Consider the following 24,415-nt stretch of genomic DNA (forward strand, 5'->3'; position numbering starts at 1 on the left):
GGACATAGTTATTTCATTAGTTATCTCTGATATTTTTAATAAACATATAAAGTATTTACAAGCAATGACACCTATACCTTGTACCTCTTAACTGATGATAAGTGTGTAGGGCTATATATTTAATATACTGAACTGAGTGAGTTATAACATATTTTGAAATGGTCTGTGGAGAAGTTAAAAGTTTCAGCAAGTGATGCAGAGGAGTCTGACTCGAGTTCTACCAAAGCATGCCGTAAACTTCATTTTGTGTCAACTGATCACTCATATACTCCAAAGGATTTACAGACTGTGTCAGAGAAATTTTGTGACAACATAGCTGACAGTTTGCTGAAAAAAATATCAAATCCAATTTTTGAAAGGTTAGTAATTTATTTAGTAATGCTTGTAATTTTCCATGCTTTATTTCATGTGTGAATATCTTGACATGTGTGCTTTGTATTTGATCCACTTAATGGGTGTTGATAAAGTGTGAAAAAATATAATTTTTAAATTATACACTCTCTAATCATTTTTTTTTTTAAATGAGGCTTTTGTAATTTTAATTACTCAGATAACGCTGATTATTTTATGCACCAGCAAGGCAAAGTCAAGATATTTCCACTTTAAAGTATTCATCGTTAAATTTTTCTTGTTATTTTGAAGTTGACTGCTTATGAAGTTAAATGCTTCCTGGTCAGTGGTATATACAGTTAAATAGTTATACAGTCAAGTTGTTATTTTTAGAAATTTCCTTCATCTAAATAAATTTTGTGAGCATCATCTATGCTGTATCTGTATATACCACTACATTTGTTGAATTTAGTTTAGTTTGCATGTGTTATTTATTTTTCAGCTGTTTGAATTTCAACACATAAAAATCTCTCCAGATTATTCCCAGTGAAGGGTATCACATGTATGGAATGCTGCTATAGCATAGGAGAAAACATGGTCAAATAGAACTATCAAATTTATGGAGATCCATTGTTGAAACAGTTTGTATTGAAAAACATATATGGCATTTTGTTACTTGTAGTATACATATATATCTACATATATACTAGTATATATATTATTGTTATTCAATACACTGGGTATCAAGGCAAGTTTTCAGCCATTCAGTTGAGAACATCCAGGTTCAAATCCTGGAAACCCATTACTTTAAAATTTTTATGTCTTTAAAATTAATTTTTAATAAAACATTACTTTCATTATTTTGTAAGTTAATAAATGATTGTGTACATAAAAATAGTACTTTAACAATTTTCTTAAAATACTTAAATGTATTTTATATATTACAATATTCACATTATTTACCAGTAATTTAATTTTTTTTTTTTAATTTTGTCATTTTATAAGATTAGAAATTTTGATATTTGTCCTTTTGGTTTATTTTCAGTGATTGTACCACAATAATCAACAAAGAATTAGACAAGTTAATTTATGGGAGGAAAAGTATCCTTCTCAAGAAAGGAGCACACATTCTGCAGGGGTGCAACATTTTTGCAACATGTGTTAATGAAATGCAAGCAAACTGCCCTCTTCTTTTTGAGATTTTAACCATGTCTTTAGGGACAGTTGATTCCTCAGAGAAAAAGATTGCAACACTGGCCACCATTTATGGCATGATCCTTCACAGCAGGGATCCCCTTGCCTCTGGAATACAGAGAATGTATTCAACCTTAGCAATTCGATATCATGCAGATAACAAGGTACTTAATGAAATTGGGTAAAAAATGTTTGACATACCCTATCTTTCAAACAATCACAAAACCAACAAGCAAACAAAGAATATATATATATATATATATATATATATATATATATATATATATATATATATATATATATATATATATATATATATATATATATATAATACATCCACTAATTGGGAGAATGCATGCATTCCTGTAAATGTATAATAAATGAGAATTGATAATTTATTATGCTGTATTCTTTGTAGCTCATGCAGAGACTCAATAAAGTCCACATTACTATGTCCGATTCGTCAAAAAGAAATTTGATTAAGGAGCTAGGAGGAGCACTTGAAGAAAACTTAATCAAGGACATTTGCAGTGGAAAAAATGGCAAATTTAATGGCGATAATCTTGACATAAGGGTCAATACCAATGATATACGAATGACCAACAAAGACAAGCATTACCATTTCTTTGCTTCAAATTTTGTAATGGATAGAGTGATACTGGAAATTTGTGCTGTTCCGGAGGCACCTGCTGAGTTTACACCAGATGTAGATATTGACATAAATAACTTTTTTCTTAGTGACACTGAAGTAACAGTTTACAAAGACAGTTTGAAAGTTCTTCTCGGAAGGGTCATGGCAGAAAATATTCCTGCATTTGAGTGGTTTTCAAAGGTAATACCTGGACATATTCCCCATCTCTATCAGGAGGAAATGGCCAAGCCTTCAATAATACATCCCATGCCCTTGTCCTTGAACAATGAGTGTTCATATGAAGGTTGTCTCAAAATACTACAGGAATATACTGAATGGATTAACAAATGGTACAGAAAAGCAGGCAGAGGTATTATATTATATACCGGGGTATTTCCTTGTTTCAAACTATAAATAACATATTAAAGAGAGTATTCATGATTTAGTCTTTATTTTAAATAATTCTGGAAACAGTGAGTAAAGTACCTGTAACAAATAACTGTATATTCAACTATATTGACATTTAAAAAAAAATCACTATACATAAATGTAAATCTAGTACTTAGAATCAATTGATCCACTTTATTTCTCACAGCAAGTGAGTTAGAAGGACTCCAAGTTCCTGTAGGTGGGGACCAGTTAACAAGAGTAAGATTTCAAGGTGCAAAAGCATTGCGTGCTGGTTGCCACACCATACAGGAGCGGATGGAACAACTTAATCCCATCATCATTGAGTTGTTTCACACTTTACAGGACTTTATAGAGGTAAAGTCCAACAACGTTTTCATCCAATTATTAAACTCTAAAATTCAGTTGTAAATTTCATTCTAATCTGTTTAAATATATGCATTATTAATTAAAATTTTAAACAACATATTTCTATTCAGACACCTCATTTTATTTTACAGAAAATGTGCAAGAAGTTCTTGAAATTAAACCAAGGGAGAGATGTGGGAACTTTGGCCAACCTAAAAGTAGAAATCCAAAGGACAAATGTAAATGGAAATGTGAAAAGTAGATTTAAGGTAGTGATTTATTCAGATGGAATTTTTAAATTTTTACACATTAGAAAAATTGTTCTGCTCTGTGATAAAATTATTGAATCTCCAATTCAAAGATAATTGTCAGCATTATAATTTTTTACTACTAAATAGGCACATGAAGATTTTTTCACTTCTGTGGGCCATTCATACTTCCTGACTTACATGATGGAGAAGTTTCATATGGCCAATTTGTCTGACAAACCTGTGCATGATGCTGTTCCTGATAATATTGCCAAACTTCATCTGACAAGAAAAAAGGCCATTTTTGATGATTTGCTGAATGAAATTGTAGCAGACCTGTATATTCCATTTAAAACTCAGGTCAGTATGATATTGTTGGTATGATTTTAAAAAAATTTAACTTTGAAATGCTCTTTATATAGCAAATATTTTTAAATATCGGTAATAGAAATCTTATTTTCTTTTCCAAAGGATCCTAACAAAGTCAACATATGTGTACAAGTTGGAGGACAGTCTTTCAATGTTCTTTCAAATATTGTTGAACAAATAGTGACAATTCCTATCCTGATTAATAGTAACTCTTTCCACATTAAAGTTTCTTTACCAAGAGTGAGAGAAGGATGCAAAGTGAATGTCGATGGAGTGGAACTCTACATAAAGTGCACAGATCAAGACAACGGCCATCAAGACGACCTTCATAACTATGTTATGAATTACCTCCAATGGTATTTTGTAGTTCTTCAATTTCAAGACACTATTCATGAAGGTGATATAACAAGAACCAATATCATTTTGAAAACAATGATTCCATTTTTTTACTCTCACTCAGCATTGTCAAAATATTTCACCGAGTGCATAGATTATATTCTGAAAACAGAAATCACTCTACCCCGGATTTTGCTTTAAGAGTTCGTGCAGCATCATTTGTAAATGTTCATGGAGGTGAAGGAAAAAATAAGGCAGCAGATATGCATAAGGAAAATGAGGTCAAGTTATTAAAAGATTTAATTAGAGGTTTAGGGGCAAACAAGACTGAAAATTCCATTGTTGCCATTTCCAAAGCAGCTCCTGTCATACAAAATATAGTTCAAAATTATGACAATATGATACTGATTAAAAAAATTACAACTAGTCATAAGAAAAGATCATCTAAGGAGGACATTCAGGCAATGATAAGAGTTCTGAAGAAAAACTCTCCCTGGATTCATAAGGATCGATGTTTGAATTCATTCAAAGGTTTTGAGAAATCGCCTTTCTCATTTGATCCAACGCTATTTCAAGTGACAGTAAAAAATACCATTACGAGGCTGCTGAGGGACATTCCAATTCCACCCGAAGATGATGAGGATCATGATGAAGAACAAGAAAATGGCGAAGAGTCAGACGCATTTTCTGCAGAGGAGGAAGATTGAGTTTTGTGTATATCAGGTATGTACTTGTACATTTCAGATCTATGTTAATGAGCTTAGGTCATTTGCATTCACCACCTTAATAATATAAATTATAAAATAATATAAATTACCTTATAAGTTTAACTCAAACTTTTACTCCTGCAATTGCTGCAGCAATCTTTTGGTGGTCCGCAGTATAATGACTGGTTAAATCCAAAGTACTTTAATATAAAAAGTCTGAGGCAAGTTTCAGAATTTTTGCAATACTGGATGACTTCTTCACTTAGTCCCTTTCTGTTTTTGGCAATGTCGTTATTATTGAAATACAGTATTGCTGTGCACTGGGCTCCATTTCTACCGGCTCTACCGATTTCTTGAAGATATTTTTCAAGTGTCGTAGGAGGCCTGCAGTGGATGATCCTGGTAATGCACCTGGCATCCAAACCCATACCAAGTGCAACTGTTGCAAATACTAAACGAAGAGTAGGGTTTTCTTTTTTTAACTCTGTTATCACATGGCTTTTCATTGCCTCTGTGTAATCTTTGTGGAATTGTGCAAAGATTCGGTTTTCTGGATTCGGTTCACCTACATACTGATGCTCCCTTAATTCAGAGTTCACATACTGATAAAAGTAACCCAACGACTCTAAATTTTCGACATAAACAATAGTCACAGGGAAATTTTCCCTCTTCTCTTTCAGCTCCTCACACAGAGGTTCAATAATTGTGTCTAACTTTTTGACTTTGTTAATATTAGGAGGTCGCACAATCTTTTCTAGGAAAATATTTGGCCTGTCAGGATTGGCTTAAATAATAACTGGATTTATATACTGCAGCACTTTTCCAAGACTTTCTATTGAGGTTTCAGTCGCTGTTGCTGTTAGTGATAAATGTGCCGCAGATGGAAACAAACAGGTTAAGTCTCCAAGTTTTTTAAACTTTGGTCTGAATTCTTCACCCCTGTAAATATATTTCATTCAAGGAAAAACCAATGCAAAGCCTTATAAAGGATGAACAGTATTTGGTCACCTAACAAATGTGGATGAGTGTCTAGGATTTTAGATGATTCGGATCATTTTAATGAAGGACTGTCCTGGAGTTGTGTGAGATGTTTTGACTTTTTTCGTTTATCTTACAGTCATTTACCATATGAGAGACTGATATATACATTTTAATGGAATGTTAAATACTGGATTTTTTGTCTTTCCTTACCATTCCTCTGTCATGTGAACCTCATCAATGGTTACACAACAAACATACTCCTGAAAGACTTTTGACCTCCGAATCCTACCAATCTTTTTAGAAAAAATTGCTTCTGGATGACTGTAAAGGATCTCAACATCACCATCTATGATACGCTGCATATCTTTTGTGACCAGCTTTAAAACAACAACAAATAATTTTTTAATACTTTTATTTGGTAGTGGTAATGGTAGTTGAAGCATTTGATACACCATGACCAGAATTTAAATGCATTCTCACTGAGTATAAAAGATTGCAATTAAATGATCCTGGTGAGTTTTGTGTTCATTCACAGTGTTGACTATAGTACAAATCCTTCCACAATATCTGAAGTTCTTCCATCTTCTATCTGTACTTTTAGAATTTTATGATAGTTTAAAAGTATTGTCTAAGTATAGTTAAATCTCTGTAAAAAGAGGGTTTCAATGAAATAGACTTTATCATGAAACAGTTTCAATGAAAAAGACTTTATTGTGAAACAGTTCACCAGCAAGTCAGACCTAAATAACATTATTAAAGTATCTGTATTCAAATGAAATAAAGCCAAAAATGATAGTGCATATACAAGATAAAAAAGGCTGATATGGCATTGCTAATAAAAGGCAAAAAAGATGATTTATGAAAAAGACAGCCTGATTTTGTTGCTCATTTTTTTCATAAAAATGACAGTGTACATGAAAATATTAAGAACTTTGAAATTATTTGACTGATATGGTGGCCATTGCATCTCCTCGCAGACAATCTGAAACAGGTCTAGCTTGAATTACCTACCATGGCTTTGATTACCTAATTGAGGTAGCTTTATTTAGCATTTTCAATACAAGTTTTCTTTTCAATTTTGGCTTTTTACTTTAGATATACAATCACTGCATCAAAGTGCTTTTTGTACATCCTGGGGGTAGGGGGATGCTAACTTTCCGCAGTGTGACTCCGTACATATATAAATAAATGATGAAGATATGTACCAGACCTGTGAAAAAGTTATAGAGACTTGTAGTCTGATCTGTACAGATTAATGTTATAATTATTATATATACGTTTTTGATACCTTCGAGACAGTTTCTTCCTCATCCGCGGAACGACACCCAGTTCCTTCAAAGTTCAAGCATAGGGCCTTTATTCCCTTAGAAGATAAAAATGACACCTGGTTAACAATAATCGAGGTCAAGGGGGCAATGACAATCACGATTCCAGCTTTTTCTCTATCGCCTTGTAAAAATCACGGAAGTAATTGATACAGACACTTTTACCGTAACCAGTTGGTAACACACTTATAGCATCCCATCTCTCCCATAAATTTCTTAGAGTTTCCAATTGTTTTTCCTTTAGTGAAAATTCAATTCCAAGTTTATTTCAAGCAAATTCGAGTCTCTCCTCCATGTTTCAGAACTATATGCGGATTTACTTCCGGCAAACAATTCAAGAAGGTTTTCTCCTCTCTGTTTACGAGGTTATTTCTCTCTCGGAAAATGGCCGAGTAGTTACGAATGGGGAAATATAATAGCACTGGTTCTCTGCCCTTGATTCCAGTCGCTGCCGCTAGGAATTACAAGGACAGGTAACCACCGCCGCCATGACAGTGGAAAATCTCACTGCTTTGCCGCGCATAGTCAGTGCGCAATCTAAAAATAAATGGCATCCGGCCTTTCATTAAATAATGTTAGGCGGATCCAGAGACTTAAACATCAGAGTTTACACACGCAGTATATTTAAACTGAATAATTAAACAATACAAATGGCAAAAATAATAATCATTATATTTTTAATGAAATGGCAGTTTTGACTGAGTTGTTTTTAATGTGTAAATTTTTCTAGTTCACGAAATGTCAAAATGAACTGTTCCAATTAACTTGCGTAAGGTATGTGAAATGCGATACTGACACAGAGACCTATAACTGTCTGAGTGATGGAGTTGCAGATGAAATTAAAGGCCATTCCCTCTGTATCCTGATAAACTTGTACAAATAATGGTACAAAGTATGTCGCATTAATTGATTTATGAAAAGTTCATTTTGCCCCATTTTTGTCAGAGAATTTTTAGAGTTCGGTAGAATTCATATAAATGTTGGTTTATAATTCAATTATAATTCAATAGATGTGAACGATAATGTATGACCACAAATGGAGAGTGTAACTCCTCGCAAGCTTCATGCTGTGAAAAAATGTTTAGTTTGTTGTAATTTTCCTAGGGAAATAAGGAAAGTAGAATCTGCTAAAATAAGAGGCCAAAATTTAAAGGATCTGCTTAAGAAATATGGAGGCGTTAATATTGAAAGTGGAATTGTGTGTCGAAATTGTTTCCAGAAATTAGATACACTTGATCAAAAATGTCGAGAATTTTATGAGAACTGTCAAAAAAATGCAACAGGCACGCATCTTAGAAGCAAAAGAATGGCATCTTCCCCAGCAGTTGAAAGACAACCCGAAAAAAGAAGCCTCGTGGGTGATACTGCCAAAAAAGCACACGTGTGTTTGTTTCCAATGCAGGCTTCAGCAACTACCATAAGCAGCTCTCAAAATAGTATTAAAAAATTAAAAGGTAGGTAATAAATTAAATACTAGTATATAATGGGCAATTATCTTACGTATATTAATTAACAGTACAAATGATATATATATATATTCATATATCAATGTTGACTTTGTTTATAATTTACTGTACATGCCTATCATCAAGTAAAGCGATGATTTGATTCATTCTTATCATTTATTACTACAGTGTATATTGTTTAATTTACTTGAGAGTCTAAAAGTTTATATTTTCTAATGGACTTAAGGTACTATAGTATTTTCGCTTTTATTCTAAAGATATGGACAAAGACAAAACACCCGTAACGGTACATGACCACGACTACTATTGCACCAGTAGAAGTCCTAGTAAAATCCCTAGGTTAAAAAATATGAAATCTAATGCCACGGTACAAGAATCAATAAAATTCACCCATGTAGACCACACCTACACAGGATCAGTGCCAATCTCAAATGCTTTCCATCCCCAAATTGAGAACCTGTGTAAGAATATAACATCATATACAGGTGACAACCTTGGTAATCTGACAGAGGACGAATGCACTTCACTACTGAATGCCTGTCAGACAAAGTCTTTACACAAATTGTCTGCGGTCATTATAGAAAATGAAAACCTGAAAAAAGCTGTCATCAGACTGCTAATGAAAAATGTAGACTATTCTTCGAGAAGTTTGAATAATCGTAAGCACTCATTTGTAAGCAAACTTATGAAGAAATCTGTAGATGACTTGAAAAGTTCACAATGGATTGAAGTTGTAACGGAATTTCAAAGTAAATTTCCTCATGTATTTAGTCTCATAGTTTCCATGATGCTTCGCTCAGAAGACCTGCCATGCTTTACAAAAATTCAATCAGTAATTCCTAGGCTAGCCATGGTTTACGGAATCATCGCTCAAACAAGAAATGTAGAACTGAGTCACACACAGCGAGTAATTTCCATGTTACTGTTTGACAACATTTGTGATCAAAAGGTACAATCTTTGAATATTTGTTTGTTTGTTTGTTTTTTTTAAAATTATTTCTTGTTATTTAAGTACTTGTATCTTAAGAAGTCAATAAGTACTGTATTTACTTTTTTAGGTATTTGATCGTCTCCAGAAAGTTGGCGTTTGTCTCAGTTATGCAAAGAGTTTGAAACTCGTTGACCAAATAGGGGGTCATTTTAACGATGAAATGGTGGAACTGGTTAGAAAAGGTCGGCGATTTAGAATAGTAGGTGATAATATCAACTGGAAAGTTGGCGTCCATGACCAGAGGATAGATAACAAAGACAAGTTTCATCATGCTTTTGGATCTGCTATCCTCGTGCAAAATATTAATTTTGATCACTTGAGTGATATATTCCCTCAACGAGAGTACAAAGCCACAGCACTGCAAACGTTCCTGCCATCAGTTGATGACATGAAGAAAACTAAGAGAGACTACGCAATTTTAATTGCAAGAGTTGCAATAAAATTTCTGCCATTTTTTGAGCAATTTGAGTCTATCATCCCACGAAATATAAGCAAGCCGTGTAGTTTACACCTAAAGGAAAAAACCCACGTCATCCCCATGCCGGTCCTTTTTCGCAATGAGCAATACTATCAAGATGTAGTTCATATTCTTGATTTTTACACTAAAACTGTGGCCGAAGCCTTTCAAAAAGCTGGCAAAGACGTAAGCGAAGAAACAAGAATACATATAGGAGGAGACCAGCTTACTAGGGAAAGATTTTCGGGGGCCAAGGCCATGCGTGCCCATGACGAAAATTCCCTTGACAGATTTCAGCTTCTCACACCAATATCATTTGAACTCTTCCATATGCATATGAATTACTTAAAAATGGTCTTTAAAGTATTCTTTAATTCAACAAGCGTGCAAGAAATCGGGACTCTTAAATCACTACAAAACAGATTAAGTCGAACGAAAATCGGTGAAAATCTCAACGATAATTACGACTCCAACAAAGATTTCTTTATATCTGTAGTGGATGCATATATAATAGAATGCATCATGGAGTTCTTTGGAATGGACGATCAACATTCCCGTCCAACCAAACACATTCCAGAAGAGTTCGGCAACGACGAGGAAAAACAGTCCTGGTTTTTTGACACAATTGGTGAAATGCTTGATAGATACATTTTTCCAACAAAGCAATATCCCATGAGAAGCGAGCAACAAGTTTTAGGTATGACTGAGGACAACATCATCTTAAAATTTAAAATATTAGTAATATAGATTGGAACACTTAAAATAACAGAATTTAAATCTAATTCTCGATTAAATAGTTTAACGTCATCAAACTTTACTTTACAGTTGATGGGACTGTTTTACAAATCAAGCTTCCTAATGCCAAAGCACTTACTATAAACATCCCACCCAAAGTACAGAAGGAAAAACCAGACGGGATGTACAACTATGGCTGCCAGTTACTAGAAGTTGGTTTGCTTTTCAAAGACTTAATTGATCTGACGCACTTACCTGACCGAGAAAGGGGAATAAGATTACTAAAAATTGCAATGTTGTATTTTAAAACCCACAATAATTTGTCCAAATATGCATATGAAATCATGCGCTTTTTAGTCTACCAAGAGTGTCTGCTGTCTGAAAAAGCCGCGAATGAAATGTTCTACGGTCTTTTTGTTAACATCAATGGGAAGTATGATGGCCACATTCCAGCAGATAGGAGGATGGAGTACATGGTAAAGGAGGTAAAATCCCATATAAAGCACATGTGCTCCAATAAAACAGAGAAGAACATCAGCAACCGGACCAGGGCCATACCAGGAATAAAGATTATATGCTCAAATTTTGATTATCAGAGTTCCGTCATAACTCGAGCCAAAAAACATTCAGACAAGTCTTCAACTAGTGACGAGTTAACCCTCATTCAGGATTTAAGAAATGTGCGCCCTTTCTTTTTTCAACCTGGAAGATTTCACAATTCCTTCCAGCATATATCGCCATCAATCCTCCACAATATTGACATACCCTACATACACAGCTGGATAGAACAAAAGAAAATTCACTTCGCTTTAGATTCTGGAAATTAATTTATTTTCATCTAGACATACGTTTAGAAAAGTTTATTCGGTAGTAGAATTACAGAATGTAATAATAGACAATATGTGTGTAGCGTATTCCTCGGCTATATTTGGAAACTCCCTCTTGATGTCAGTTAAGGATGTTAACTGGTTTGCAAGTGATGCAATTTTATCTGCCGTCTGCTTTGACAAGCCTGTAATAATTTCTGGATATGGTACGTCATATTGTTTATTTCATCTTCAAAGAAAGCTAATAAGATCCTTGATAGTTCATTCAATTTTTGTTTCTTTGAAATTCGGTTGGCGGGTGGAGAAACAATCTCGCACTTATTAACTTCCTCTGCAAAACAGTTGTCACATGGGCAGGATTTTTCGCAAATATCACAACATGCGTGCATCTGACTGAGTTTGTTAAAAGTGTAACCGAAATGTTCAGATATAAATTTCCTGCGACAAGAGTCAAGTAAACAAAAGCTCTTTACTTCGTTTTTGACGTGTGGTGTCCCAATGTCATTCATATTGAAAAACAGTATTGCAGTACACCCCTGTCCATCCCGTCCAGCTCGTCCTACTTCTTGAAGATAAGCTGAAAAAAATCAACACGTATACTTAATGACATAGCTGACTTGACCCTTTTTACAGACTTGCTCAAGTCTCTATGTTTTTGTGCTCTCTTTAATGCTTTTTGATAATGTCAAACATCTATGTTATTTTAACATTTACGGTAACTATGACAGAGAGCAAAGGAAACAATACAAAATTAAATTAACAAGGAATTAAAAAAAAAACAGAGAGACTTGAGAAAGTCTACCCTTTGTACAGAGTCCTATGCCCTTTCAGTTGGGAATTTATGCAGAATAAAGTATTGGGATTGTTTAAAGTTGATATATACATTGCTAAAATACATACTTTCAAGTGAACTTGGAGGTCCTATATGAATAACCTGATGTACATCCGGGGGGTCAGCTCCCATTCCGTATGCCTCCGTGGCAAAAAGCAGTTTAATCTTGCCCTCTTCTGTGGACATGTCTTTAGTTACTTCAACTTTGGACTAAATGTATAAAAATTCTGTTTAATGAACAAAAAATATGGGTTACAATATAAAGTAGAATACAGTTCTTGAATTCAGGTGTATGAAAGGCCGAGTTACCTTTTCGGTGCAAGACGCATGGAACTGTGACACCCGTTGAATTAAATGATGAGTGTTTAGTTCTAGCGCCTTTCGTTTGGCCAGAGAATAACCATATCCACACCACTTTAGCTTAGTATACACTATTGTTCTAGGATAGCTATCGACATCTTGGTAGAGTTTATCTATGATTGGGCCCATTACCTCATCAAAAGCATCCTCAGGTGTGTTTCTTCCTCCTGTGGAAGGTAAACGCTTCCTGATGATAATTTTTACATTCTCTCTATCCACATTAGTAGAAACAGTGTTGAATTTTTTCATACAAAGAATTTTAGCTATTTCTTTTTGCATGTGCACTGTTGCAGTGGCAGTCATTGTAACGAAATAAGCAGTTGGAAATATTGATCTCAGTTTTGAAAGCTGCTGAAAATCAGGACGAAAATCTTGACCCCATTGAACGACGCAGTGTGCCTCGTCAATTATGACATGTGACACTGCATTCCACGCACCCCCCTTAAAAACTTCACACACATGTTTGTTGACCACATTCTCTGGGTGTGAAAAAACATATCTGACATTTCCTCTTAAAAAATTCTGCGTACTTTCTTCAGTATAATCTGAAGTTTAATATAATATATATATAAAGCACAGCTAGTATCTTGTTTATCGAGGACACGTATATAAAGCTTTTTTCTACTTTATTTAATTAATTCCGAACTTCAATTATTTTCAATGACACCCCCTATAAATCATGTAAAAAATAAACAATATACCACTATAATAAATTTAAAAATGTTTTAGTGAGTAGCTTAATATTAATTATTAATATTACTTGCAGTTATTACATGTATATATATGAACTCTACTAAATAATATAAATATTGCCCGTTACCTTTTCTGCTTAGAGAATTTAGAATTTTCCCGTCAATCTTCATAGCATTGGGTCCTAGTCTCTGCACTTGCTCTTGGATAATTGCATTTAATGGAGTCACAATTAAAACTTTCGAACAACATATCCTCGGTAAAAGTTCAAATATCAATGATTTACCATAACCAGTCGGTAAAATAATCATACAGTCGCTCGTCAATGACTTTTTTATAGCAGCACTTTGTAATGGCTTCAGGAAATTAAATTCCGTCTTTCTTTCTTCATTTATTGCTATTAATCCAGTTTTGCTTTTAAAATAAAAATCTAAAATCTCTGCTAGCGCCTTCTGCCTGCACTCCATTACTCATGTGTTAAAACTTACAGCACTGGATTTACGCCAGTCTAAATATAGATTTTATCGTCAGTGCTATTTCCTATGACGCGTTAAAATGGCAGTGGTTACCTGTCGTTGGTTTTTTAGGGCGCTTGCGCCCGTTAACCAATGTCAGGGTACCAGTCTAGAAATATAATAAATATGTTTTTAAGGTCTCCATTGTACAAATAGGCGGTAATTTTCGGTAAACTTCGGTGTGATCTCGGTAGTTTACGGAATAAAATGCTTTTTCACTTCGAATCACTATCAAAGGTCAAAATACAAATACTTTTGTTTCAATTGATAGATACATTAAAGAAAGCAACAAAATGATAACAAATTTGATGTTTAAATATTAAGCCTTTTAAAATAAGTCGATGTCTCCGAGACTATAAAATTCAAGATGGCGGCGCCCATAAAAAGTCGGACACGAAAGGAACGGTTAAAGAAAAGACATGAATTGATGCACCCAGCTGTTTTAGGAGATCGGACTTATGAATAGAATCGTATTTGTGATTCCGTGCATGGTTGTGAGGAATTCTGTCATGGTATAACCCAGATTTTGACCAGTAAGAGTTCGTTAGATGGCTGGAAGGAGGGTCATCGAGTTTGATGTTCATTGTTTCTGGTCAGAGGCCTCAAATCGTGCTCAAAATGTCACTCCGGACCATTATTTTTGACCGAGAGAGCAATTAAAGATGAAATAAAACTAGGGTTAGGTGGGTTTTAATACATACAGTGCGGAAATTGCTTGTTCCCAGAAGCTGAGAAAAATGCAAAGGGATGCAGAACTTCAGTGTCAATACTCAATACACAGATTGGAACAGGTAAGCATTTATAATTATATTTGTTTATAAAAAAGATTAATTTATGTTATTAGTCCCCTACCGGTGAAACCGGAGGGGACTATAGGTTTCCTCTGAGTCTGTCCGTCCGTCTGTCTGTCCCTCTGTCTGTCTGTCCCACTTGGTTTTCCGCACTTTTTTCCTAAACGCTTGCAGATATTGAGTTGATTTTTGGTATGTGAGTGTATCTTGATGAGTTACAGATAAAGTTTGCATTTCGTTCCGCTTCATTGATTTTTGACGGAATTACGGCCTTTTCAATTTTTAAGGCTTTTCCGCAATTTTCTTCTAAACGCTTGTAGATATTGAGCTGATTTTTGGTATGTAGCTTTAACTTGATTAGTTATAGATCAAGTTTGCATTTCGTCCCGCTTTATTAATTTTTGACGGAATTATGGCATTTTCAATTCTTAACGGGAACCAGATTACACTTGCCGGTAGGGGACTAGTATTGCTAATGCAATACTCTCAGAATGCTTGTTAAATTTAGACATTGACAAGTATAAAATGTTATTGGAGCTTAATTTCTCACACCTAAATTTTCATCACCATGAAATGTTGTATAAGGCATATAAATAGGATTTACATGTTCACACATCTCAGTAATTTTATACTTCAACAATTGCATGTAATATGATTGTATCTATCCTTTTTGTAGCTATAATCAACAGAGTGGGAGGCCCTCAGAAGATAAACAACTTGTTGATAACACTAAATCTACCATCGAAACATGAAAGAATTTTAAAGGTATTAAGTTTTATTATATTGTTTGGTACATACATATATATTAAATCTGGTGGCTCTAAAATCAAATATTCATTTGTCAATTTGCTCGGGGTTCAGTGTAAGAAATATGTTTGACTACATGCAGTAGACTCCCTCGGGAGAAAAACAATTGTTGATAACACTAAATCTACCATCGAAACATAAAAGAATTTTAAAGGTATGAACAGTTTTATTATATTGTTTGATACATACAAATATATACTAAATCTGGTGGCTCTAAAATCAAATATTCTTTTGTCAATTTGCTCGGGATTCAGTGTAAGAAAAATGTTTGACTACATGCAGTAGACTATGTTATGATGTCGGACAGAATTATCTCTGCTGCAAACTTTAATGACTCAGATGTTACATGTATGAAACAATCATACGGTAGTATTTTTCATTTCATCAGGAGGTGTTCAATGCTGAAAAATCAAAGAACATTGGGTTGTTGCGTGAGCTAATTAGTAAAGGTTTTATGAAGATGAGTTTGGCGGAGAACATTGCTGGGTTCGGGCTTGCACTTTCTCATCTAAAGCTCATCTATGGCAGGGATGGTGAAAATGGATTAACTTTTGTGTTTTCTCCCAAAACCAGTGATGGCAAACCTAGAGTGACTGGAACATCTAAAATTCGACAAAATGTTGTCCTAAAGTTGTGTGAATTTTTTGCTGCCACATGAATTTATCAATTGTACCTAAATAAATTAGTCTGTTTTATGGATCATCTACTAGTGTCACACATATCAAATGAGATTAATATCCCTATAGAATCTACAGTTATACTACAAGTACTATTTATTGTGTCATTAAAATCCCGATATTTATTTTCTAAGTCTTTCTGTATCATAGATTGTTTATCACTCTGCTTTGATACAATTACTGTCACTATCAATGTTTAAACTTCAGTATTTCTGTAAAAAGATTTATTTATTTTTCTGTGTACATTTTAAAATTCTAGACAATATAAATTTGCAGTATTAACAGAACTTCAAAACATTTTAGGTTATATAAATCAATTTTGTAAATTGAGTCATGAGATTCATACATTTTTTGACTTGCAAAAGGTAAAAAAATATTGTTGAAATAATTTAAGGGAAAAGAGTTTTGACATATCTAATGCATTTATAAATATTTCCCTTTCAAAATGTTAATGTTCCATCATGGTAAAAGCTTGTTGCAAATGATTTTATGAACATGAACATTTATTTTTACAAGAAGACCATTTTGTCACCAGTTAAATATTTTTTTTTCTTTCAATAACACTCTTATTATGGTTCATTATCTAATATTCTTTAATTTTATAATAAGATAACAATGAAAAAGTAATTGTGGTGGCATTATTTAAGGAATAAACTTCTTAGATAACAAATTCTGTGATTTTCCTTACATTTTAGTTTTCATCAAGAGTTATCTTCCTTAAATGAGTTGTTGCCCTTGATGATCCAATTTTTAAGCGGTTAGCGTATACGCTAATCGCTTTATGTCATGTAACCAAAGATCTTACGCAATTTTTGTCGATACCGGAAGCTTCGTCAAAGCGCTACCTATGCGACATCGGAAGCTTCGTCAAAGCGCTACCTATGATCTGTTTACCATCGCTACCTCTACTGCCTTTCTGGCTCTGACAGGCTAATACCGAGATAATCGCACGGCTTGAATTTTAGGCGTTACCTGCAGAGTATAAACTCGTCGGTAAATCCTGCAATCGTGATTTATAGTTAATGTTTATTTTTGGGAGTTGAACGATTTTGTATAAATTATATAGCATCTCTCATGAACAATTTATAGACCGCCCTAATTATTTGACCTAATTATGCCACGATGGGTACTAGATAGACGGGTTCCTTGCTGACTAAAGGGGTTGAAGGTTATTACCGACTGCAAAACGTAGGCGATCGAGACTTTCGTGTTTGATTTTCTCTTACGAGTTTACCCCAAAGTATTTAGTTTTATTAAGTGAAGTAATATACGAAAAAGAATTTTTATTAAAAGCATTAAATACATTTTAAGTTTCTCTAAATTGTACAACTGCTTTAATAGAAACAATGGAATTACTTTCATATTGAAAAGTTATTTCTTCTCTAATTAAAAGAATATAAAAGTTTAGCTCACAGGGGTACATTCTGTACTCTCTTTTTTTTAAAAATTACAAACAATCATAAACGATCACATACTTTTATTTTTAAAAAAAATATTTTATGGGGAACTGAAAATAGTAAAATTAATTTTTAAAAAACAGAAAACATATAAAAACTTAAATCGGCATACTGATCCTCTTCTAAAATTCAACCTTAAGTTTATAAAATATGCAAACATTTAGGACAAATAAACTGTTAATCAAACAATTACTTTAAGTGTATATGTGAAATCATAAATACTTATATAACTGGATTAGACAGCAACTTTACTTTTCATGCGTTTTCTTTGACATCAAGAGTATTGCATGAAAAGTATGTGCCAAATATTCAGTATCTGTCCCTGTATATATTTGCAATATCCTTGTCCCATTTTAAATGATTGTTACATATGCATTTACTGATTTGAACATTTAAAATGTTTGCATGGTCAATAATGTACATTTCTTAAAACTTGACTTTCTAGTTTACTTGTCCGTCTTCCACTGAGGGTAGTGCCGTAGTAGCACATAATATAAAATGGAAGTACTCAGTACCTCAAAAATACAGAATCCCTTTAATGAACTTCAACATTTAAATGTACAAGGCTAAGATAACGAACAGTGATCGATCTCAAAATATCACGAATATAAACATGTTAAGATGGCATAAAACACGGACCCCTGAAAATTCCAGAGGTGGGATCAGGTGCCTTGGAGAAGTAAGCATCCGCAATTGACCGGTCACACCCGCCATGAGCAATGTATAAAGTTTAAATCTATAGTGTATTTGTTTTGTTTTGATCCGACTAGTTTACCTTTAATTAAAATTATAGCTACAGAACTGAAACTCTTCGAAAAAATACTGACAAAATCTCTAGACCAGCGAGCTTAAGATCTGCAGCTACTCCAAATTCATATATCTAAATATTTTGAATTTAGGGATGTCAACGAATATTCGAGTACTCGACTATCGTTCGATCATACCGACTATCGACTAAAATTTCTTTAGTCGGTTATTCGTTAAAAATGTGTTACCTGAAAGTAATTTTAAATTCAAGGAAATAAACTTGGATTCGCCCCTTTCATTTATATACAGATCAATGTTCTCGTAAGTAAAACTCAGGGTATGATTTAACTGTTCAAAGGAAATTATTTGTATGTCGATTTATGTTCTGCAAATATGCCTCCAAAATCTACAGTTTTGGAATACTTCAAAAGATTTCAGGATGGAAAAACAGTTAAAAGTAGGTTTTCAAGGTTATCTGAAACTGAACTTGTAGTCTGCAGTGGAACATCAAATATGATGGATCATATGCTGAAATCCGTCAAACATATATATGTAGTAAACACAGTCTTCAAGTGAAACTTTTCTTAAGTAAGTTCTCCGCAAAATGCCCCAAAAAAGCAGAGCCGGAAAGAAAAATGTTGCTTTCACAAACATAATTATCAAGGATTGTCTACCACTTATTGTTGTAAATGGACAGGACGTTCAAGAATTGTTTGGTTTTGTAGATTCAAATTATAAAGTTTCAACCTGCAATTCCATAAGATCTGACGTAATGTAACTAATTCATAAAGAATAATTTAAACAGCTGTTACAAAATTGTAAATACATGTAAATTGGGGGACATTTTTGAGCGTAATTAAATGTGTTTCTTTCTGATATTAATATGCAGTCTTTTTAAGATTGTATTGAATATTTGCACAAAATCTCATAATTAAAATTTATCGCAAGCTCTCTCTGTTTTTATAAGAGGCGCACTTTAATTGTTTACAATGCAGTCAACGGTCACTGACACGGCACATAGAAATGGCTTCAATTAACGGGTACATGTACTATCGTTATGAAAAGAAAGGACAAATGCAAGCGTTTGACATCCTGCATTTAGATGAAATGTGCAGTAAATATTATATTAATTTTGAAATCAAATGCATTGGATAAATTTTAGATGTACAGTATTGTATATGTACTACGTAAATGTTTACGATTCAGAAATTCGTTGTATAATGGTGATAGCGTAGGTTAAATATTGTACTAGTCTATAAAAGACAAATAGTGAAAATGACATGAAAAATTTATTTAAATTTCAACGAATATTCGACTATCGTTCAACTAAAGCCTCCGACTATTCGACTAAGCTGTCCGAATAAAATTGGCATCCCTATTTGAATTATCATTTTTTTTCTTTTTAAATTGTGCGCTAGCAACCTAACAATTACCTGATTTCAGAAACCATAGAGCATGGTAGATAAATCTACATCAATTTACTTTTTTCGTCCTAGGCACTTCTGGTCGCTACCTAAAGTGTTATTAAAAAATTGCGCTTTCTGTCTTTCAAACTCAAGAAATCACGTTTTGATATTTCTAAACATGCATTTGTGACATCAAACGATAAAATATGATGTCTTGGTGTACGAATGAGATGTAAGTGGTTTTGTCATTTAGTAAAATATTCCAAAGTTCGGAATGTTTGCTTCTACTCTGATGACATTGAACAACAGCTACACGTACTTTTAACATCATTTCATGCAAAGTTTTTTTTTTAAATCTTAGAATCTTAGATGAAAGCATGCTAACCGCTTTTCAGTACTTTCAGTACTTTGATTGTATTTGTCATGACCCATATGTAAATTTTAGAACATAAAATCAAAGGGTTTCCAGGCATCAAATTTTACCCATTTGTACAATGGATACCAGAAAGTCATTTCTACAGAATAGTTCTTTAAAAAGTACATTAAATCTAAGTATATCTATTAATATCAATATTAAGGATAGCGTATTCAAAATATGAAGGTTATCAATTATTGTCTTGGTGAGCTGAACAATAATTTTAAATGAAATGTCCTTTAAAATATGTTCATAACTACGAAATAAAAATTGTTGAATTCTGTAATGTATAAAGCACAGATAGATTTGGAGAATCACATCTACAGAATTAGTGTTTTTTACATGTAAAATTAATCTGGTATCTGTTCATGGCCGTAGGAACCGGGGGGGGGGGGGGGGCAATAATTTTGCCGATATATAGAATACTGTAGAAAACATAACTGCTACATGCTTGTGCCCCCTCAATAATAATGTCTGATGACCTTTTTTTTTCTTGTCAAGGAATTTTGGTAGTTCATAGTGCCCCCCCCCCCCCAACTGAAAATGTATGGTTGTGCCACCTCAAAGTGAAATTACTTCCTACGGGCCTGCTGTTAAAAGTAAATAGGGAAATAATGTGCACTGTATAGGAAGTTTTATGTTAAAGTCATATAAAAATGGTAGGATATCAGCGTAAAATGCACATATCAGAAAAGCCAGAGAGAAGTGTCTGTATTCTTTAGGAGTGAATGTTGACCGGATTTGCAAAAAATGTCTGGAATTGGAAAGTAGGTTTGGAAACGTCCTGTACTGCGTTGAGATATTCCTCGGTACATCGTGAGTTAATCTTCTATCGGAAATTTATGAAAGGGGAAGGGTGTCGTAAGACAGTCTTTAAGAAATTAAAAATTTTGCATGTCCACATGTAACGATACGTGTCATTTTCCATTGGGTAATACCCCCCCCCCCCAATGCATTCTCTGTGAGCATGCATATAACGTCAACCTGCATCATCAAAATACAAATTAACATTGAAAGGAAGTATTTAGCTTAATGAGTTTTATTTTTAATTTAGATAATCCCCGATTGTCAACAATTTACTAATCTTTGATTAAATATATTTTATTAAATTAATACTGATACATTGTTTATATGGACTGGCATTTACTCGTACGGATTGTTATTTATAATATTACATGATTGTATCCATCGTTAATTATCAGTTACATGTACGTAATTATTATTTAAGAAATTTCATTTATTTCTGTATAATATCCCAGGTACCAGTGAATGTAGAGTTTATCTGTAGTCACGTTCCAATAATCTGCACGCTATAAAGAGAGATAACTCTCTGCCTACAGGTGTCATAACAGTATTTCACTTGAGGTTCACGTCAAATCATGGCTGACGCAAAATAATTCCTGAATCTTCCCTTCCGATTCGGGCATTTTAACACGAGACTGGAGCTGAATTTTTTTTATGAGATGAAAAACAATATGTAAACTTCCTATATTGACTAGATTCATTAAAATTTAGGGCGTGCTGAATTTTCTATATACTGTATTTGAGTGGGGAGTGATTAGGTCCTGGACTTGATTTTCAAGCACCTGCTCGACTTCGAGCGAGACAAACTTGCGTGCCTTGCTGGATGGCTATGTATTTTTTGGTACTAAAATCTTTATAAAGAATTGTTTTACAAGATCTGAAAAGGAAACTTCTCAAAAGTTTGTTTTCAATTAATACCACCAACTCAAAGTTGCGCAATTTTGGTAAGAATATATAGCAAAATTTAATACTGTTGTGCAACCTGCACGTCAACCTATGGATAACATGTACCTATGACGTCACAATTAATCTGCTATGTAGCGCTGTATTACTGTCATGTTACCTTACATTGTGAGGTCATTCCATCATTTTCTTGCCAAACAGAAACATGATTGTAACAACAGTTCTTTTATTCCACGCCTCAAAGTGGTTGTGGGAGAACTATATATGCAAGTAAATCTTGAACATTTTTTTTTTCATATCGATTTTATGTAAAAATAGATAAAGAAAAAGTATGATTCAAATAATATTCAGTGCTTTTTCTGTATTTTTTTTTTTTACTTATCAGCACCACGTGCACGACCAAGGGCGCCGATAATTATAAACCCTCACGACCCAGGGAGCCCATTGGATCCACCAATATATATCAACAGGCGGATTCATAGTAGCCCCGATGGCGACCATAATTAAGGTATATGGGTATGTTAATCTGAAAAAGGTGTTTTTAGTGATTTTACTTATAAGATAGAGTTTAAAAACGATTCAAATTCTTTATACCAATATTAAGTGTTTTTCTGCATTTAGTACTTAGCAGCACAACGACCAAGTGAGCCGGTAATATTATTCCCTGAGAGTCAGAGAGCCCTAGGCCTGTTTATATATCCACCTCCTACTCACAATCAGGTTCACAGAGGCCCGGGGGCGATCATTAAGGTTAGTATTCGAGCTTATATGAGCCAGAATGTCTTTTGACAGCGATTTTCAACCCTGTAAGGTATTTCAGTGCAATTCCATATGAAATTATAATCGTTTTATACACGTATTTTTGTATATATAAAAAGTTGAAATATCTTTTTTACATTTAGACTGGACTCTCGAACTCTAATATTAATTTCTGTGAATAAGAATTGAACATTGATTCAATGTCGCTAATAATGTCCTTGTTATGATGCATCTGGTTTTTCACTTCATACCACAATACTGTCAAAGCTAACCAAACCGAAGTATCTACACGTTCAATGGCTGTTGTAAATTATAAGTCTCCTACTGGTGAAACCGGAGGGGACAATAGGTTTCCTCTGCGTCTGTCTGTCCCTCTGTCAGCCTGTCCCACTTGGTTTTCCGCTCTTTTTTCCTAAACGCTTGCAGATACTGAGCTGCTTTTTGGCACGTGAGTGTATCTTGATGAGTTACAGATCAAGTTTGCATTTCGTTCCGCTTTGTTGATTTTTTGATGGAATTACGGCCTTTTCAATTTTTAAGGCTTTTCCGCAATTTTCTTCTAAACGTTTGCAGACATTGACCTGATTTTTGGCATGTGACTTAACATTAATTAGTTATATATCAAGTTTGCATTTCGTTCCGCTTCATTGATTTTTGACGGAATTATGGCATTTTCAATTTTTAACGGGAACCAGATTATACTTGCCGGTAGGGGACTAGTATTGCTCATGCAATACTCACAGAACGCTTGTTGAAAGAGTTATTGATCTAGCAACGTGGGTTAGTTAGATTATTGTTACGGTAGTTCAGTCGGTAGAGCGCTCGCTGTGTGATCGGAAGGTTGTTCGAATCGCCGCGACTGACCTAAGTCGATAAAAAAAAGGGTAGCAACTGTTCCTTCGCCAAGCGCTCGACATTTTGATGTGAAAGTTGTGGGTCTTTCGGACCTTCTTTTTGAGACCTTAAAAATCGAGGCCCCGTGTCACTCTAGGCGTTGGTTTGATAAAGAACGTTCACTACTCAACGGCCCTGAGTGCCGAGTAAAGGTCTGATTTTGAAGTCCTGTAACGGTATATGGTGACTTCTCTATATGAGTGAAAAATTCTCGAATGGGACGTAAAACAGCATACAAATTTATAAATCAGTCCTTCTATAGTATAGCCAAGAAGCAATACATTTTTTTCATTATCAAATTTTAAAAAATGTGTCATTAAGACCTGTCTTGCTACTCTTCAAATCACAGAGCTGAAAATTGCGATCAAAACAATCCTCCAAAGTGTTATACCCTGCTTTGTATAACTTCAAAGATATGACCATTAGAGTTGATTTATTTCATACAATTGAGAATGCACTACTATTTATATATTTCAGAAAAAAAATCTTAATAAAATCATTATTTTAACATCCAGATATCTTTGAAATGCATGAAGATGTTCTGAAAATAGTTATTATACAATTCACAACAAAGTCCCGAGCGCTTGGTGAAGGAACAGTTGCTTCCTATTTTTTATCGACTTAGGTCAGTCGCGGCGGTGGTTCGAAATTTAAAGACACGACCTTCCGATCAAGGAGCGAGCGCTCTACATTAAATTTTCACGTAAGTGTGCCATCAGTAAGGGATGTGTATGAAAATAATTAACAAATTTATTTCTAGAAAAAAACCCTCAAATAATCAGCTTAGATTTTACAAATGTGCTTTAGGTCAGTTCGGTTATTTATAACAACAGTGATCTATGAAAGCCTGTCCAGTCAACCATTGTGTTTATTCTAGAAAAAAAAATCTACCAATTGTAGTCGTCGCCCGCGTGGTGCAGTGGTTAGAGCTTTCGCTCTAGGGTCGCGGCGTAAGGAGTTGATCCTTACATCGCAGGTTCGAATCCCACTGTGGGACGTGGAGAC

The 24,415-nt window shown here is 34.0% G+C and overlaps 6 protein-coding genes and 1 long non-coding RNA gene across 7 annotated transcripts in view; 5 read left to right on the top strand and 2 right to left on the bottom strand.

Annotated features, from left to right (window-relative positions):
• The window catches only part of LOC133192256 (A disintegrin and metalloproteinase with thrombospondin motifs adt-2-like), a 435,058-nt gene extending 423,288 nt beyond the window's left edge, over positions 1-11,770 (top strand). The window contains exon 18 of the mRNA XM_061328248.1: positions 11,758-11,770. The gene's annotated coding sequence lies outside the window, so the exon portion shown is untranslated. The remainder of the gene's footprint in view (positions 1-11,757) is intronic.
• The window catches only part of LOC133192258 (tubulin-specific chaperone cofactor E-like protein), a 479,266-nt gene that overhangs the window by 371,097 nt on the left and 83,754 nt on the right, over positions 1-24,415 (bottom strand). The gene's annotated exons all lie outside the window — the stretch shown is intronic.
• On the top strand, positions 1,498-3,276 carry LOC133192987 (uncharacterized). The gene is made up of 4 exons (XM_061328989.1): positions 1,498-1,688; positions 1,943-2,525; positions 2,751-2,920; positions 3,064-3,276. The coding sequence occupies exons 1-4, from the start codon at positions 1,500-1,502 to the stop codon at positions 3,274-3,276; spliced, it is 1,155 nt and encodes a 384-aa protein (XP_061184973.1). The 5' UTR covers positions 1,498-1,499.
• LOC133192771 (uncharacterized) lies at positions 3,379-4,358 on the top strand. Its single transcript, XM_061328780.1, has 2 exons — positions 3,379-3,519; positions 3,631-4,358. Exons 1-2 carry the CDS (start codon positions 3,379-3,381, stop codon positions 4,063-4,065), a joined length of 576 nt encoding a protein of 191 aa, XP_061184764.1. The 3' UTR covers positions 4,066-4,358.
• LOC133192263 (uncharacterized) lies at positions 7,847-11,359 on the top strand. The gene is made up of 4 exons (XM_061328258.1): positions 7,847-8,331; positions 8,601-9,292; positions 9,402-10,488; positions 10,617-11,359. Exons 1-4 carry the CDS (start codon positions 7,914-7,916, stop codon positions 11,351-11,353), a joined length of 2,934 nt encoding a protein of 977 aa, XP_061184242.1. The 5' UTR covers positions 7,847-7,913; the 3' UTR covers positions 11,354-11,359.
• On the bottom strand, positions 11,355-13,860 carry LOC133192257 (ATP-dependent DNA helicase Q1-like). Its single transcript, XM_061328251.1, has 4 exons — positions 13,366-13,860; positions 12,495-13,090; positions 12,254-12,395; positions 11,355-11,930 (listed from the first exon to the last, which is right to left on the bottom strand). The coding sequence occupies exons 1-4, from the start codon at positions 13,700-13,702 to the stop codon at positions 11,488-11,490; spliced, it is 1,518 nt and encodes a 505-aa protein (XP_061184235.1). The 5' UTR covers positions 13,703-13,860; the 3' UTR covers positions 11,355-11,487.
• Positions 14,197-16,200, top strand: LOC133192772 (uncharacterized). Its single transcript, XR_009721867.1, has 3 exons — positions 14,197-14,541; positions 15,218-15,306; positions 15,737-16,200. It is a non-coding gene; the product is annotated as an uncharacterized LOC133192772 (long non-coding RNA).

This window comes from Saccostrea echinata, unplaced genomic scaffold (genome assembly GCF_033153115.1).
Source record: "Saccostrea echinata isolate AGI-Se365-2 ecotype Australia unplaced genomic scaffold, CSIRO_AGI_Sech_v1 ptg000025l, whole genome shotgun sequence".
In the NCBI taxonomy this organism is placed as follows: Eukaryota; Metazoa; Mollusca; class Bivalvia; order Ostreida; family Ostreidae; genus Saccostrea; species Saccostrea echinata.